This window comes from Apteryx rowi, unplaced genomic scaffold (assembly GCF_003343035.1).
Source record: "Apteryx rowi isolate R43461 unplaced genomic scaffold, aptRow1 scaffold_455, whole genome shotgun sequence".
Classification (NCBI taxonomy): domain Eukaryota; kingdom Metazoa; phylum Chordata; class Aves; order Apterygiformes; family Apterygidae; genus Apteryx; species Apteryx rowi.
The window spans coordinates 237,359-254,251 of NW_020450711.1; the positions used below are offsets into that span (position 1 = coordinate 237,359).

Here is a 16,893-nt window from a genome sequence, read left to right on the forward strand (position 1 = left end):
TAAGTAGGGACCGTCAAAACACCATGCGCAGAAGGTTGCACTTTATGGGAGGATTTCAAGTGAGGAAYGTCCATCTTTTAAGAGAGGTCATGTTAGCAACTAAAATGTTACAAGATACAGCCCAGAGCAGAAATAATTTTAAAGATAACCTAGTTCTGGACTTGTCATCTCTGAACAGCACAATAGAAATGAGAATATAACTTTCCTTCTTTGGGGAAGACTTTAAGGAACCAGCAGCAAACAAAACCTGTGACACAGCCCAATTTTCCTCTGACTGGATTACAAATGCCTGGATACCTCATGGGGCTCTGCCTCAAAGCTCAGTTGGCCAAGGGCCACAATGCAGATCCTCCAGACTTAGAGTGGTAAGAATTGAGGCCGTTTATGCTTTCAAGCGGGGTTTTCAAGAAGATATGGTTAGTCAGCCCGGAAAGGACAAATGCAATTACAAAATCTGAGCAAGAACAGTCAGTAAGGTCTTGGACACAAGAGGGCTTATGAACAACTTGTGTGCTTAAAGTTACGAGATTGTTTGAATTCGTCCCTCAGTCTGGACTGAATGCCAAAAATACGCCTTACTTAGAGGGTGATGAGAGCTCTTCAGTTGACTTCACTGGGCTACAGATACCACTTTTTGCAAGCTGTTTTTTTTATTCATTAATACACTGATACACCTGCAAAAAGGTGAGGGCTACACTGGACAACATTTAAACACATTCTGATCTCCAGGAATCAATGGCAACCTGAAGTCTGTCTCTCTGAAATGAGTCTAATGCCACCACTGTCCTGAACTGTAGGTGCCATATGTTTTTGTCACCTTCCACTATTTTGGCTATAAAGTTCTCAAACAGCCCAGCCACCCAACTCAAACTGAAGGAGTTTAGTATTTTTAAATCCCTGAAGAGAACCATTTGCTTTGTGGCTTGCATATAAAATTGAGAAAAATGCTACTCTTATCATCAAAGGATGATGTTTTAGGTAGGTGGATGCTCTATTCTGAAGTCAAATTGCTGATGCTGAATTAGAGTGTGCCCAACAAGGATATGGAACACTTTAAATCATGAACATTTGTACATTACACGTAGAGACTAAATGATCTTGAACTATGTGTGTGAGGAATGTGAAAAATATCATTTAGTAGCTCACAGTTCTAAAATGCCCAAGACAACATACAAAAGAAATCTGATGTTCAGTCTCTCTGCTCATCTCTTTGGTTAGGCTGAATATCATTATTACTGCAAAACAATACTCAATTTTAAAAAAGCTGGTCTTTATGTAGCTTAGTCAGTAATCCAATTGAAAGTTAAATCTGTGATGTTTTAAGACTTGATTTGTATTTCTTCTCCTGCTTGTGAGTTTTCCTAAATCAGTATTTTTTTTAAATGAGAGTATCATTTCGTGATAAAAGAGCATAAAGGCTGCATAGCATATGTCCAATGTATATAGTATTTAAGTCCAGATAAAAATAAATCAGCTATAAATTAGTGTAATTCACATATAAAAAAKGCTCTTTATGTTTACATTTTAGGCCAGAAACTAGCCTCAACCTATTTAAAAGTAGGCACTTAAAACAGCCTGCATTTGGCCAAAAATAATCCCAGTCACTTTTTGGCTACTGAGTAACTCCGAGCGCACTTCACTTTGTAATATATTTATCAGGTCAATATGCACAGCTGATCATCTGGTATTATCATCCTGAAATGGAAGCTGAAAATAGCTTCAGTCTTCCTTCTTCACCTCATTTCAAGGCAAGGCAGAGCGTATGTTTGCAGACGACAGTTGGAATTTTCCCCCCGAATAAGCCCCAGCAGCTGCGTATTGTGCATTCAGAACAGAGCTGCTTAATCACCTGCATCAGGCACCTTCTGAAACGGGAAGAGCACCGCCCTGAGCTGCTGCGTCAGGGTGCCGCTGAAGCCAAGCACTGATGCTAAGCGCTGCTCATCAGGCACTAAGTTGCAGTAACTGTTTCTTTGGCCATGTGTTGTTTAACCTTCAAACATGATGAGCTGGAATGGACGGTGTTTTCCTTCATCCTGAGCCGTGGCAACCCCCCTTGGTTACGCTAGTACCTGGCCACAAGTGTTGCTGCAGAGCCCATCCTATTTGTCCCTGAGTCAAAAATATCTGTCCCAATGGTGCTGGCTGTTTCAACAGGCAATTAATATCCATGTGGTGCCACTTCATTATTTCCCTGAATACCCAGGGTAGGGAGGGGGTGGGGGGTACTGCATCGAAGTCTGTGGAGTTGGAGTATAAGGTGGAGGTAGATCAGCCGGGTATTCCATTTCGTATTCGTAACTGTACGGCGGTGGAGCCACTGAAATGGGGGAAAAAAGAAGAATTAGTTAAAAATTAACCTTTTTTCCTACACGGGTCCCTAAGTATTTTCGAGTTAACATTCAGACTTCCATACAAGAGATGCAAGTCTCCTGACAATATGCTTACTTTTTTTTTTTTTTTCCCAGGCTGTCATTATACCGTCATTGTATTTCAATGCAAGTGCCTGCTTATTGCCCCTTCCTTCACTGCTTATCCCTGTCCCCACAGACATGTTGTGCTGGTAGCACTGTTCAGGTTGCCATATGGCAAATGACACCAGGGTGATGTGGCAGAAAGCTTAATATTTTAAGGAGAGGAAAGCTGGGTTTTAGCAGATTTATTCCTTCAGCCGCAACACGGATTTATCTCAGGCTGACTCTGTAGCCAGGGCCTTTGCTGACCTTCACAGATCTCTCGAACTGCCTGCGGATCCCCAGGAGATGTGTAGCCACATGCCCAACACAGCTTAAAGCTCCTTGCTGCACAGCAGCATTACACATTGTAGGAAAAAAGCCCGACATCTTCCCAGGATGTTCCTAGGACTTAGGCTGCATAAGAACGGGGCTTTCGCCTTGTACTGCCCAGTGGAGAAAGCTGAGGAGAGCCCTGTGTCTGAAAGCAGGTCAGACATTTATGAAAGAATAAAAAGCATTCACAAACAACTGAAAGCCTTTTCTCAACTGCTTCTGCTAACCTTGGAGAAGGATTAATTCAGTGATCACAAAGACAGTAAATGGTCTGGGAGTACAGCATGGTAGGAACTGAAGGCTCCACACTAAGACCCCATTAGAGTAGTCTCTATGAATTTTAAGTTCCAGGGTCTGTTTCTTCACTGTTCATATCACTGTGAAGGCTTTCCTATTCCCTCCCTGGAGATCTCAAGCAGACTGGCACTAAAATAGCATTTTAATAGGAGAGAAAACAGGAGCCTAGGATGTTTGCGATTGAGGGGAAGGAGACTCGGATCCTTGCATGGCAGGAAAAGCACTCTCTTCTCTCCAAAAACCTGGCTGCCACTGTGGTTGAGCCAAAGGAAAGGCATCCCATCRCTTGTCACTCCTGTCCAAAACTGCTAATGGCAGTAGGGAGGGTTGGTTGTAAACACCACAAAACCAGAGCCAGGCCAATCATTACTCCAAGACTGTTAATGATGATGGGGAACATGAAAATCATTTCAGAGCTTGTCCCATCCTCCAAAAATTGCTGCTGCTGAGAGGCAGCAAATTTGAGCAAAAACTGCTCAAATAAATGTTTGCACTGGGATCAGGGAGCACGTAGAGTCAAACTGCCTGGAGGTGGATAGATAGGGTGTGAGTCAGTGCAGGAACATCCTTGGGGACGAAAAGGCCAGAGCCCCAGAGCCTTCATTTTGTTCTTGTTTTTACAGCTTGTGGTGACTATTAGCTTCTAAAATAGCTCTTCAGCAATTCATGGTTGAGAATATTGCAGTTTTCTTTCATTACTCATCTCTCTATGCGAAACAATATTGCAATAATAAGGATGATTATAGCTGGGTTTAGTTTAATTGTAAAGTAAGAGGATGAGGGAGAAAATAGATGCTAAGAACAGTGATTATGATGAAGGAGTATATATTAAATATTGGGTAGCTTGCCTGTAAGTATATATAATGCACCTGGGGTTTGCTGCAACCTTTGCAACAGAACAGAATATAAAGGCGGGGATCTCTTAGAGTGGGAGGGAGGACTTTGTGCGTGAAACACCATTGCCTTTTATTACAGTGAACTCTCAGTTATACGCAGGCAATGCTCCTGGATTTGTAATTAATCGTGCCACCAAAGCAGAGACATAGCTGCATTGCATAAACACTGCTAGGCTGCTTTTGGGCCAGCTTTGCTCTTCAACAACGTGGCCGCTTTCACATGGTGGGGAGCCCAGACAGATGAGCCTTGCAGACCCTGCTGGCATGGTGCAGACCCACCATGGTGCTCCTGTATCSCCCTCCCAGAACACAGCGAGCTGGTGAGCGCAGTGCAGAAAGCAGCTCTGCACAGAGCTAGTGCAGGTAACACTGGACGTACCAGGCCTCTCTTGGCTCGGGCATGGCTGCACTACAGCAGACTCAGGGCAGACGCAGCAAGGGGTCCCTACCACCCCTTGGGTACCCTGGAGCCCATGCTCACAGCTGATTAACTCTGTGCCAGATCTGACTTGGACTCTGTGCCTCCGTTGGTGCTGCCCTGCACCTGACAAACACATGGAAGCAGGGTGCAAATCCGCTTCCCGGCTCTGCACAAACAAGCCCGCACGTCCAGAGCTAAGCTAGAGCTAGCAAGCCCCGCCAGACCTCAGCTAACTCTGACCAAGGCACCACGGGGGCATCTCTGTGCTGTGCTCCATACTCCTCTCAGTGGAGGCATGGCGCCAGGCGGATGCAGCGAGCCAGCTCAGATCCAGCGCGGCGTGCCAGCCAGCAGTCCCTTCCGGAACGTGCAACAGGGAACACATTGCAAAGCCACTCGCACGCCTTTGTAGAAGTCAGCTGGGATTCAGCAGGATCCAGCAGGGCTTGTTAGCTCTGGCTGAGTACCAGCCACCTCAGACTGCAGTTGACTCCACACGGCATGACTCGGAAGCCTTTGCAGCACCATCCGCAGACCTTATTATCCAGGTTTTCCCCCTGCCTRTGGTAGGCCAGGCCCCCATTATACTGGGCAACGAAAGAGAGCTGACTGCACGTGAGCATGAACAAACACAAGAACAAGAACCCAAGCGGGAAACAAGGGATCCATCGTCGGAGGGCTGCTGGCACGCTGCAAAAGCCTTCACGGCACAATGCAGTACCACCCTGAGCAGGGTCTAAACACGCTACTGTGGGCACCGGAAACCGCACAGCTGGGTTAATATGGCACCCGGCCAGAGCTAATTAGCCCACTGAGTAGCAGAATAAATTAGCGCAGGCAGAGCACTGCTCCAGCTAACGCTGTGCGGGTCAAGCTGTCCTGCGTTGCTCGGCAGGGAGTCGTGCCACTCCCCTGCTGACCGAGAAAAGCCTCCTTTCATAGAAATATTCACATCCCCGATTTATTGTAAAGTCATAACTCTCCACAGATACACTATCACGACACCACAGGCGCTCTTGCAAGGGTGCAATTTAGCTTCCTTACCTGGGTACGTGCTGATAGTGTTGATGTGCGTCGTTCGGATGACCCCTACTCGAGTCCCACGGTTGTTCTTCATGCACATGCAGATACAGATGGCAATCCCAGCAATCACTCCCATTATAAATACTATACCGAAAACAATTCCAGCTATTGCTGTGCCTCTGCAAGGGGAATGGAAATATGCAGTCAGCATCAGCCAAAGAATGCTTAAAAACCAAAATACTTTTCTCAGGAGTGGCCCTCATTTGAGCAAAAAAGTGCATATTGATTATTGAAAATGCTGCACATATTGACCCACGAGAGTGTCTAAATAAAAGAAATGGAAAATCCTAAAGATTAAAATGAGAAACTCCTCTTTCAAGGTCTCACCTTTGTAATTGTGCCAGAACACACTCCTGAGTGAGTGTATGTTAAATCCAGGGCCATTCCAGGGTTTCCTGCATTTAAGAACTTTTAAGTATTACCAAGAATAATTTCTTCTCTTTCTCCTCATCACACAAGACTTTTTTTCCTAACAGTATTGGTACAATTTTCTTTTTAAAAGAAAGAGTAAGTTATCCCCAGTAATATATTCCAGAAGCATCCCAAAGTGCCTGCCTGCTGTGCTTCCACGGGAACATTTTTGTCATGGTTTTATCTTAGGTCAAAAAGTCCTTCTGCTGCGCTTCTGAGCCCGCAGATTAAGGAGAGCCTCCTCTCCTTGTGGATGAGCAGCAAGAAGCAAAGCAAATGGCCATTTCTTCACACTCCTACTACTGCAGCCAGAACAAGTATTTGGGGCTTAAACAATTTCTTTTAAAATGGTCCTGAGGAAAGAATTTAGCTCAGACCCTGAAGTAATGAATCAGACTTTCCTTGAAATTATATAGAGAAAGGAAGCCTTAYGGCATTGACACAGAGGAGACAAACCTGACTAACTGCACTGAAGAGCTCCTAATAATATTGAGGGCAAAATTAGCCTTTCTGATGCACCTCAGTTCACTCAGGCTTGTTGTCAGGCACAGGGAGTGAAACATATGTTACATGAATGATGTTTTTTATAGTCAGTCCTTTTATGAAAACAGCAAAATGAACTGCCAGAAATATTCTTATTCTATGCATCACTGTATCTTCTAGCAAAGATTTTAAGTAGCAACCTTGCTGGAAACTTTTCTTACTGGACATTTTAATCAATCTAAATTGGTAATTTAGTCAGCATGAATAAGCTCCACTAGGAATTATTGCAATGCAGAGAATAAAAGAGGCACTGCAAAACTACAAAGATAAGTATTAAAAGGAGTCTAAAACATAGTCTGGCTTTCCCATACAAGCACTGGAAGAAGTAGCAGGCCTGATTTTCAAAACGCCAATAACCTACTGGCTTTCAGGTAGACTCAATATTTGAAAAATCAGACCTTCTACTTAGGAATATAAATATAAATTTAAGAGCTTGTTTTTAGGCCCCAGTTATTCAGCAACTTGGCCAAGGTATGCAATACAATTACTGAATTGTATAGTGTAAGTAAACACAGACAATTTTCTTTCTTACTAAAACTCACTGCCGGGGGGCTAAATTACTCTCTGTTGCTACGTAGCAATGAATGAAGAGTGTGCAGGGAGACTAAACCTGTTAATATTTTGCAATATATATAAAGGTCTAATTTATCAAACCCCAACTCATGGCAGAAAGCATTTGATGATGAAACCAGTAGCTCAAAAACCATTTTGGCACACTGATGTGATCAAGTATTTTGATATTAACCAATATGAGTAACGTAGGAGCAAACTATCAAGGGGTAGCGGGACTCTTGTTTCTAACAAAAAATACAGCCTGAAACTTTCAGAAGATGTGACCAGGTGACCTTCTGGTTTTCAYATTCAGTTCTCTCTGGGAACATTATCACCATTTTGAGAGCAACTGCCATATGAGAAAATGGTTCAGTTCAGGAGATACTTTAACACAATATTCTTTTCATTCCAGCAAGTTTTCTTATAATACTACAATTAAAACAAATCAGGCATAATAAAAGGCACACTTATTCTAAACAACAGTAGAATAGTTAAGTGGATGAATCATTGTGCCCTTCCATGGGAACGCTGTATCACAAAATCATCATTATGCTGAAATAAACCATTTCCTACGTGCAAGAAACAGAACCAAAGATTACTGACTGCTGCCCTCAGGATCTGCACTGTACTTCTTCTTTGTGCAGGGCTCACTATTTCACAGTACATACAGTCCAGGTATGTTCCGCCAGGCTAATCTACTCCATCCAGAAACTAAAAAGATTTGCTGCACTTCTAAGTGACTGCAGGCCAAGGAGAAGGTGACTTCCATTCTAAAGGCTGGCACAAGTGGATAACACATAACGTTGCACATATAGCACACGCTACCTTCCAAGAGCTAAATTAGAAGTTCCATAGTAATAAAGCTCATTTTAAATAGAGTTTAAGCGATCTCCAAAGGCCAAGGTGTCCCACTGATTCCAGGAGTGTTCAGCTGGGTGCCATTTGGTTGCCCTAATCGATGGGCTGCACTGGCAAGACAGCAAGCACTCTTTGTGCACCAGTGCCTACCAGACATTCCATCCTCATAACCACATCCCACTCTCCCTTTCTGCATAAACAGTGACTGCTTCAAAGCAATATTGCTCCGCTAATATCAATGCAGATTTAGGGGGAAAAGGAACAAAGATGACAAAATGCCTGATACCTTCTTCAAACAGAGCTTCTGCCTTTCCTGAGGTCTTAAGCAGATACCTGGATACCTATCAACTCTATTGCTTTGGGTGACAGATCTGAGACCTGAGGACTCACTCACAGTCCTATTGTTTTTCCGTTTGTAAAGGCCTCCCAGTATAAACACAACTGTGTTGGCAAGCAAAAAACACATCTGCCAGCTAGCCAACCCAGTTCAATAGGAAAAACAAGGAATATCAGCTACAGCATTTTTTGCTGGCTTCACCATAGCTCCGGCTGGTGTAGCCATGAACTGCAGATGAAAATGGTCACCAAAGAAAACATTCACCAGCTTCGCTCTGATGACAAAACTGGGAAGTGAAAGTCTTGTTCACAGTTCAGAAATCAGGCCAGAAAGTGATTTAAACAGCTAGACCCACCGCTGTTCACAGATTCATGTTTTCACACTGCAATGGTAAATTTAGACCACCTATGGATAGTTGAGCAAAGAGAGCCTGAGACATGGAGCAAAAGATGTAGGTCACTTTTTAAATCCAGTTATAGCCTGCCTGAATATCAGCAGAAAGACTTTCATTGGTCTTGGTGAGCTTCAGATTAAACCCAATGTCATGCATTTTAAATTGCTACAGGAGTCAAATGCTTCAGTTTAAAAGGATCTGTTTTGGAGGATTTTGAGAGAAGTATTCTAACATTATAACGCTGACAGCAAGTCAAACTGTAAACATCCTAATTTGGAGACCTGGAACACCTGCCACTCACAAAGGCTCCAAGACAAGCTGTGAGCACTCTGTCTTTAAAAAATCAGGCTGCACGTTCTCTGCATCAAATCCTGGCAACGCTACAGTCCTGCAAGAACTGTTCTGGGCATATATTACAAAAATAAATTGTTCTTTTTGTGGAAAGCCTGTGGTATGACTAGAACATACGAGGGAAAAAAAAAAAAAAGTCTTTTCTTATAACATGGCCAAGGTTCTCTTCATGCTATTTGGGAATTTTAGAAAATAAGTATCCTATAAATAAATAACCATTATTTTGTACTACAAAATGCTTGCTTGGTCTGCATCTACTTCTCTCACAGATATATTAAAATTCTACACTGTGAACAGAGAGATACAGATGATATTTTTCATGCTATCACCACTGCAGAGCTTTTCAAGGGAAACTGCCTAAGAGATAAAGGGCACTAAAGCAAAAGAAGACCTAGAAACCGCATAGCAGAGTCACATAGCAACTAGAAAGTTTGAAGCAAGAGAAAACTTTGAAATTAAACCATTTAAAGAAAAACATTATGCAAGATCCTTTACAGCAAGAAAACGTATGAAGAAAAAAATACTGCCATAGAGAAAGAACATACAGAAAAGTTAAGAGGGAGAAGGGAAAAATATTTTTAAAGCAGCAGAATGTCAAGAGAAATTGTGAAGGTAAAAATTAGATATTCAGAGAAGCTTTCCACCTGCTCTTAGCAGCACCCCTTGGAAAGAACATAATCCTCGTGTACAGCTTGATATTTCTGCCCAGAGCAAGTCCTGTGCAGGGTTTCAGGCTGTTTGCTGAACAGCACCGACGCACTGGAGATCCTGGAGCATCCAGCAGCCTCCACCAGTGCTCCCTGCAGAGGGCCCAGCCAGGGCGGACCGGGGCCCGGGATCAGAGAACTCGGGGGATCCAGTAACTGGCCCTTTTTTACACAAGTGGCAGAGGCATCGCTAGTTGCTGCTCCAACCTGCACGTGCTAGAGATGAGATGACTGAGAGACTGAGGTCTCCTGCTCCTTGGAGTCTTAATGAGCGGGAATAAAGTTAATTTAGCACCACTCTCCCTTCCAAAAGGCTAATAATTTGGGATTTAGGCAAGCAAAGCAGCTGTCAAACTTGCTCAAGTTAGGGAAAACGCTGCAGGGTGAGTGGATCTCAGAGGCCTAAAAATATTATGGTTCAATTGGTTGAAGTTTCTTTAGAGGAAGAATGATGACTGAATAGCTATCAATTTTGAAATGTGTGAAAGTTAAATGAAAAAAATGGAAATAGAAGGAAAAATGTCTCCACAGCTTGCATTGCTATACAGCAGGGACTTCCTAGGCCGTTGGCAGCCTTATACTGCCTCAACTTCTCCTTCTTGGGCTCTGTTCTAACTTCATGCGCGCTACCTTGCGGAGCACAAAACTTTGCCTAGGAGTCTGGTTTATTAGCACAAAACTGCAAGGAAAAGACAAAACCTTTCATTCAGCTTGTCCAGCAAGCCTGCAGACCCTGGCACAATGCCCTGAACCCCACCAGTACCAAGTCAGCCCCTTCCGAGACAGCCTCCTCGACCCCGTAGGAAGTGTCTCCCGCAGCCCCTCTCCTGCCCCTGATCCTCCCTGGCCAGGGGCCGGTTTCTCTTGGCTCATCCTCTTGTGTGGCAGGGCAGGGCAGTGCTGGGTGGCATCCTGCTTTCGGGSACCCTGCGGGAGCGAGGCTGTGGGGTGCTCCCCTCGCTGTCCTGCCAGCCCTGGCTCTGCCGCGCTTCATTGCGTGACCCTCACATGCCTGCCCTTTTCGCATTTGGTGTCTCTCACTGTCAGGTGGTTTCTCTTGGCTTCTTTTTTCCTGTAGCCCTTTCCCTTCCTGAAAGAGCTCTAAGGGTTTTCTTAAACTGGAGAACCCAATAGGGACCATGGCCAAAGAGAAGTCTAGGGAAGAGTGTAAGAAAAAGGAGAAAATATGTGTTTCTTTCCTGACTTCCTCCAATGTTTAGCAGCTCAGTAACTTTCTGACCCAGACAGTTGTTTTTTTTCTTTTTTAAACCATCGCTCTGTAGGTTTTCCCCCTGCAAACCTGCCCAGTCTCCCTCTGAGCTCGGGTAAATTTTTAGCATCCACAGTATCACGGGTCCAGGAGCTCCCTGTCTTGATCACACGCGTGAAGAACGACCTCCTTCGGCTCATGCTGAACCGCACGGCCGCTGCTCTCATGCGAGCCTCCCAGGTCTCAGCTCCTGAGCTGCCAGCTGCCCTTTCCATGCTGTTCACGATTTCACAGACCCCTCGCACGGTGCCGGCAGCCAGCCCCGTTGGGGGCTGAAGCAGGGCTGCCCTTCCCAGCTGTCCGTTGTATGGGAACCCCTCCGTGCCTCTGAGCACCCTGGGCTTTGCACTTGGGCACACCTGGGCTTTGTGATTTTCCTCATTCTGCTCTGTTGTTTTCAAGTACTGCATATGGTCTGCAAGAGCCATGTATCACACATAGGCATAATAATGTTTGCTGTTTTGTTCTCTATTGTTTTCTTAAATAATCCCTGTTAGATCTGGTTTTTTGACTGTCACAGAGTCGGGAGCTAAGATTTTATGGAACCGTTTACCATAGCACCAAGTCTCATTTCTAAAAGGCAATGTCAATGCAGAGCCAATCATTTTGTGGGGGTGTTAGGCTTGTTTTCCCCTATATGCATTATGTTGTTGTTATAGCCACTGAATTTCCTGTCACGGTGCCCCGACTCATGTCCTCTGCAGAAGGAGACAGGCTAAACCTAGCACAGGTGAATTCAAGCCTCCAGTTTTTCAAAAGCCCAGCTCACTCTGTAATACCATATCAATTTATAGAATATCATTACAGAAGTAGTAGAAATCCCTACCAGAGATGCATTTATATTGGCATAAAGGTATTTTCATGTTATAATAGCTTATGTTAGCAATTTTACAGAAATTCGATCAAATATGGCAAGAGGTTGTTAGACGCACATGAAGATCAGTATTTCCACTTTTCCTTCACTGTATTTCATTACTATTTCAGTGCAAGAAAGAGGTACCATTTTAATAGTCTTCATTTAGCTCATCTCATCTCTTCCATCTCATCATCTATCCTAATTTCCAGTACTTTTTTTAGTTCTCCAATTAATTTGTTGCCAATTCTTTCTATCTATGATTTGCTGGCACTGAATCTCTAGAAAAGCATTAATAATAATGCATGTAATACATTTTGGAATACTACTTCTAATGCTAATAAATACCCTTTAATTTTTTTTCCTTTTGGGCATTCAAAAAGCAGCTGGTAAGGGATTTTTTAAAACTCATTCTCTTAGGTAAAATAAAATTTAAAAAATCAATGATCTTTGATCTTCTGATCCAGCCACTGAAGTCTTGAAAAATGTACTCTTTGGACTGCTAATCTGATTTGAAGTTACTTGGGGGGAGGGAGTGGTGGGTCATTTATTTATTAATTTGGTTGGCAAAGCCTGGTTTGCTGGGACTGACAGCAGAAGTGCAGCAGTGCAGTTTTCTCCTGAGGATGCCGGAGCAGACGGACTCCTTCTGGTTGGTTTGCAGCTGCCCACAGTCGCCCCTTAGTTCTAATAGGGGCAAAAACACGCCATAAGTACTCCTCCAAGAGCCTGGTTTTGCTCTCCAGGGCAGTTTGGCTTTATGCTAGGGCACTTGGAGAACCCCACAGCAGAAGCTGATGGAGGAATGATTGTATCAGCCTGGGTCCTCCCTTGCTAAATCAGCAGCCTTCTCACCACAAACTTTTACAACCTGGGAGCACAGAACCCAGGGTAACGTGGAATGAGAAACTGTCCAACCTGAGAATCAGTAAAATAGTCAGCTAGATGCTGCCCCCTGCTCTAAATTAAATAATTAGTTTGCAGAGTAGTAACTCAAATGCAATGCGCTAGGCTTGTCTTTGAGGCATTACTTTGCAAGCTGTGCTTAGGCAGAGTTCCTACTGGTACTTCCTTTAGAGGCACATTTTACAACACAGAGGAAGGAGATGATTGTCTGCTTCCGTAAACAAATCCCATCTGCCTATTAAAACTGGGTACAAGCTGTACTTGGACAGTATTTCCCTGGGGAACAGCTTCTTACCCTTCTTTCACTCCTGTTCAATTGCATTTAAGCTGTGCTGTTAATGTTTAATTCCTCAGAATTGTTTCCTCTTTGCTGTCCTCTTTCTACTTTGTTATACGCACAAGATTATTAACTCGAGCAGCAAAATACCCTGAGTAACACCCGTACTATGAAAAGGTGGCAGCTAACCATCCTGGTTCCTCACCTCCCTCCTCCCTGCTACTTGTGGCCAGGTTATCATTTGAGATTGCTCCATATTGTTAAGCTACATAACCCTGAAAAGGGTTAAAGGATAGTACTTCCCATCTTCCTGTATCACCAGTGCATGAGCAGTGGGGTTCGTTCTACAGCTTGTTAAAAGGCTGCAGATCCACTGGACCATAGCCATGGCATACTTAAAGCACCGGAGAGAAAATCATATAAACTGCAAAACAAAAGGACATGCAATTATAGCTTGTTCTGGTTTGGGCTAGTCCTTGGACAGGCTTTTCAGACAACTTACCTTTTGAGAAACATGTGGATATTTTATGTTTACTTCCTTTAGGCAAAATGGTACATTTTTCTCCCTGGCACACTGCTGGGGATGCTGCTTGGCCAGGAGTGCTGCAAAGTGCTTCAAATAAGCAACCCAGAAAGGCCTGTAAGGTCCAGTGCTGCTGCCACCATAGCGAGGGCCTGGAGGAGGTGGGCAGCAACCTTCCTCTAGCTGGTTCCCAAACAACTTCCACTGCCAGTGTACAACGAGCCCGAGATCCTCCTGCTGTCTGACACAGAGGAGGTTGCAGAAACCGTGCCTCCGCCCTGCCTGAGAATCAGTGCAATGAAGAGGGCTGTCTCAGAAATAATTTTGGGGACAGAGAGAATGAGGCATGGCACATAGCTGGGAGGCGCATGTAGCAGCGATATGACARTCACAATACTTAATACATGGTGGTGTTGAGTTACTAACTGATCATGGCTAAGCAAATACATTTTGATCAGTGGCAGCCTGTCCAGCGTTTTCATCAGACACAGATGCAAACACTGCTTTTGAAATGAAACACTGAGACTATCTGTCTGGTAGTTCAAAAATGTCAGGATGTTACTAGCATGTGAAAAACATTTCCGTGACCATTTAAATTAGAACAAGAGATTAAAAAGCCAGAAATACAGAAATAACAGCGGGAAAAAGCTATTCTCCACATTTTATCCGAAGGAATTCTGATTAAGATATTGCCGAGGCTTCCAGTTACCAGTTTTCACCCTCACATTCTCTTGCTGCTTCTCTGTGCTTGTTTTGCAGCAGCTCATCTCGCCCCACCTTCCCCTGCTCAGACATCCTGTCCTGTTCTCAGCAGTCGTGACCTCCCCTCGCTATGCAATGTCTTTCACATGCTTCCCTGGAAAGGAAACAGCATGCATAATGGCATTTCCACTTTTCAAAACGTTCCTCATTGTGCTCCCAGGGCCTAGCCTGACGTTGTCTTAAATAGAAAATTATGACACTATTATACCTAATGTAACCTTTGCTTTAGTTTAGGGATTTTTATTTTTGTACACCTACCGTTTGCATTGCTGGCCGAGTCTGCCATTTAAAACACGTTCTGAATCAACAACAAAGGGAGAGGCTGAAGCTGCTGCCACCTCCCAGCCCTCCRGGAAGCCAAGCGTGCCAGGTCTGGAGGACGTGTTGGCCTTCCAAGAAGATCACAAACTTAGTAATCCTACTAATTGTTCCCTTCTGGCACTAGCCTGGTGGCTGCATACAAACACTTTGGAGAATCTCAGGATTATTATCTTTCTGGTAAATTCCTAACATAGTCTTTCTGACAGCAATTTTATTTATATATTTTTATTTATATTATATACTATGTTATATATATATATAATATATATAACATTATATTTTATATATAATGTATATGATATATATGATACATATTTTTATTTATATATATTTTTATTTATATATTTTTATGTCCCATTAGCTCAGATCAGGAGAATCCTGAAGCTCCCCCGCCTGGAAGCTTTTGCCATAAAAGCCTGACCTGCTCTTCTGATTTCTGGACTTTTTGTTTGTAGGATCTCGAAATCTCAGAGCAATTGGCAGCCAGACCTGCCTACTTTTACTCAGGCTTGCATCTACAGTAGATTTGGATCTGGCCTGAATCCATGCCTGCCAAGCCAAAGAAAGGTTCACAGTTCGGAGACTTTTAACACGCCTACTCCATGCTTCAAGCCTGTAATAAACCCTGCAGCCAGCCATGTTTGACATGATTTTGATTTGCCAGAGAACATTGTGCACAGGACTAATTGTTATTCTGTAAATTAACCAAGTGAGTGGGCCCTAATGAAAACAGCCTATAGACAGGACCCTTAATTATTGCCTTTTGAGGCAGAAAACCATCAAGGCAGGACAGAGGGGACATTAAGTGTCTGAGCAACATGGAAAGTGGCAGCACACCCCTTTAATGCAAAGCACCTCCATCCAGCTGCAGGGGCAATGTGGGGCTCTGGCTCCTGGGCAGCAGCAGCACATCTCAGAGGGGTCCCCTGGGACCATGTACGGTGGAGGATGGCGAGCTGGCCGGCTCGCTCATAGCTGGACTGTGGGCCCATGGTGCATGGTTACCTACGTGAGGCCTCAAAGAGATCTGACAAGTCTGTGCCTGCGGGTCCTGCTCCCTGAGGGCAACAGGGCTGCTGCAGAGCCCAGAGCTCGGGGGACAGCACCTCGCACTGGGCTTCCTTGGTCTCCTGGTCAAAAGGCAGGATTAGGCCAGCTATTAGTTGTAAATGTCAGAATTTGCACTTATTCTTTTTTCAGTAGGAAAATATTTTTTTAAAACAAAAAGACTCAAAACCACAGATGAACAAATTTAAAAAAAGAAAGAACTGTGATGGCTGTAATTAAGAAGAGTAGTTACTCATGATTTCCAAGGCAATTGGCTAAATAGAGAGGTAAACACTAGATGTGGAAACTAAAGAGATGTTTTCCAGGATGTTTTCTGCATCATCCCTTCATTTTCTTGCTGTTGGCCTTGATGTCTGTCCTCACAGTTTCACACCCCTGTGTCCCTTCTGACCACCTTCATTTGCAAAGCTGTGCACTGTTAAGGCTGATCCTTCCCATTTTTAATTTTCTACACATAAGGTTTCCTTTTTCTCAACAGCCTTGTGTGTGCAATCCAGCCACTACCCCCTAGCACTGCTGAACAAGTTGTAGYTGTTGGCAGAGCTATGAGCTAACCGTTCTCTGTTGCCATATYTCCTTTAGCTGAAACAAACAGAAAACAATGAAAGAGAATGAACTGGTTGTTGGCAAAAAAACCCTCCACCCCTTACCATGACAACCACACCTTTAGGTCTAAGTTTCTGAAAAATAACCAGGGGGAAAAGAAAAAGAAGTAGCGCTGTGCTTTGTTTGGCAAAGAGGTTGAAAGAAGATAGGCATCAGGGTGACTTTTCTCAGCTGTTAAGAGCTGGGACCCGATTCCTGGACACGGCACCCATTTTGGGCATTCCCCCAAACGCCAGGGCTAGCACAACGGGCTGAGTGGCTCAGGATGGCAGCGCTGTAAAGACTTCCTCGCCTGTTCCCCAGGGCAGCATAAACTTATGCCAAATTCAACTGACCATGTATCTATGGCCCAAAGTCAAGGACTGATTTAACAAGGTAACTGCATGTCATCTCCCTGCCAGTTCAATCCTTTTCACTACAGGGTTGTCTTTGAGAAGCAAAACGCCACTGAATACAACTCCAAGTACAAGGTTATTATTTGGTTTGCTAATGAGCCAACCTGTTTGTATTACGCAAATGTGACTCTTCCTGCTAAGAAATGAAAGGACCTCCCAAAGGTTACACAAGTTTTAACTTGAGTAGGTAATTTTCCATTATATTCACCTTGAGAACAATTTACTATCACTACAGTGTTTCTGGCAGAAGGAGCACAGTTTACTTACCAGCTC

At 43.9% G+C, this 16,893-nt stretch overlaps 1 protein-coding gene across 1 annotated transcript in view; it reads right to left on the reverse strand.

Annotated features, from left to right (window-relative positions):
- Positions 1–2,140: 2,140 nt before the first annotated feature.
- The window catches only part of CYYR1 (cysteine and tyrosine rich 1), a 52,915-nt gene continuing 38,162 nt past the window's right edge, over positions 2,141–16,893 (reverse strand). Inside the window, exons 3-4 of the mRNA XM_026077490.1 lie at positions 5,448–5,605; positions 2,141–2,320 (exon numbers count right to left, since the gene is read on the reverse strand). Coding sequence (XP_025933275.1) covers positions 2,187–2,320; positions 5,448–5,605 — 292 coding nt within the window. The 3' untranslated portion in view covers positions 2,141–2,186. The remainder of the gene's footprint in view (positions 2,321–5,447; positions 5,606–16,893) is intronic.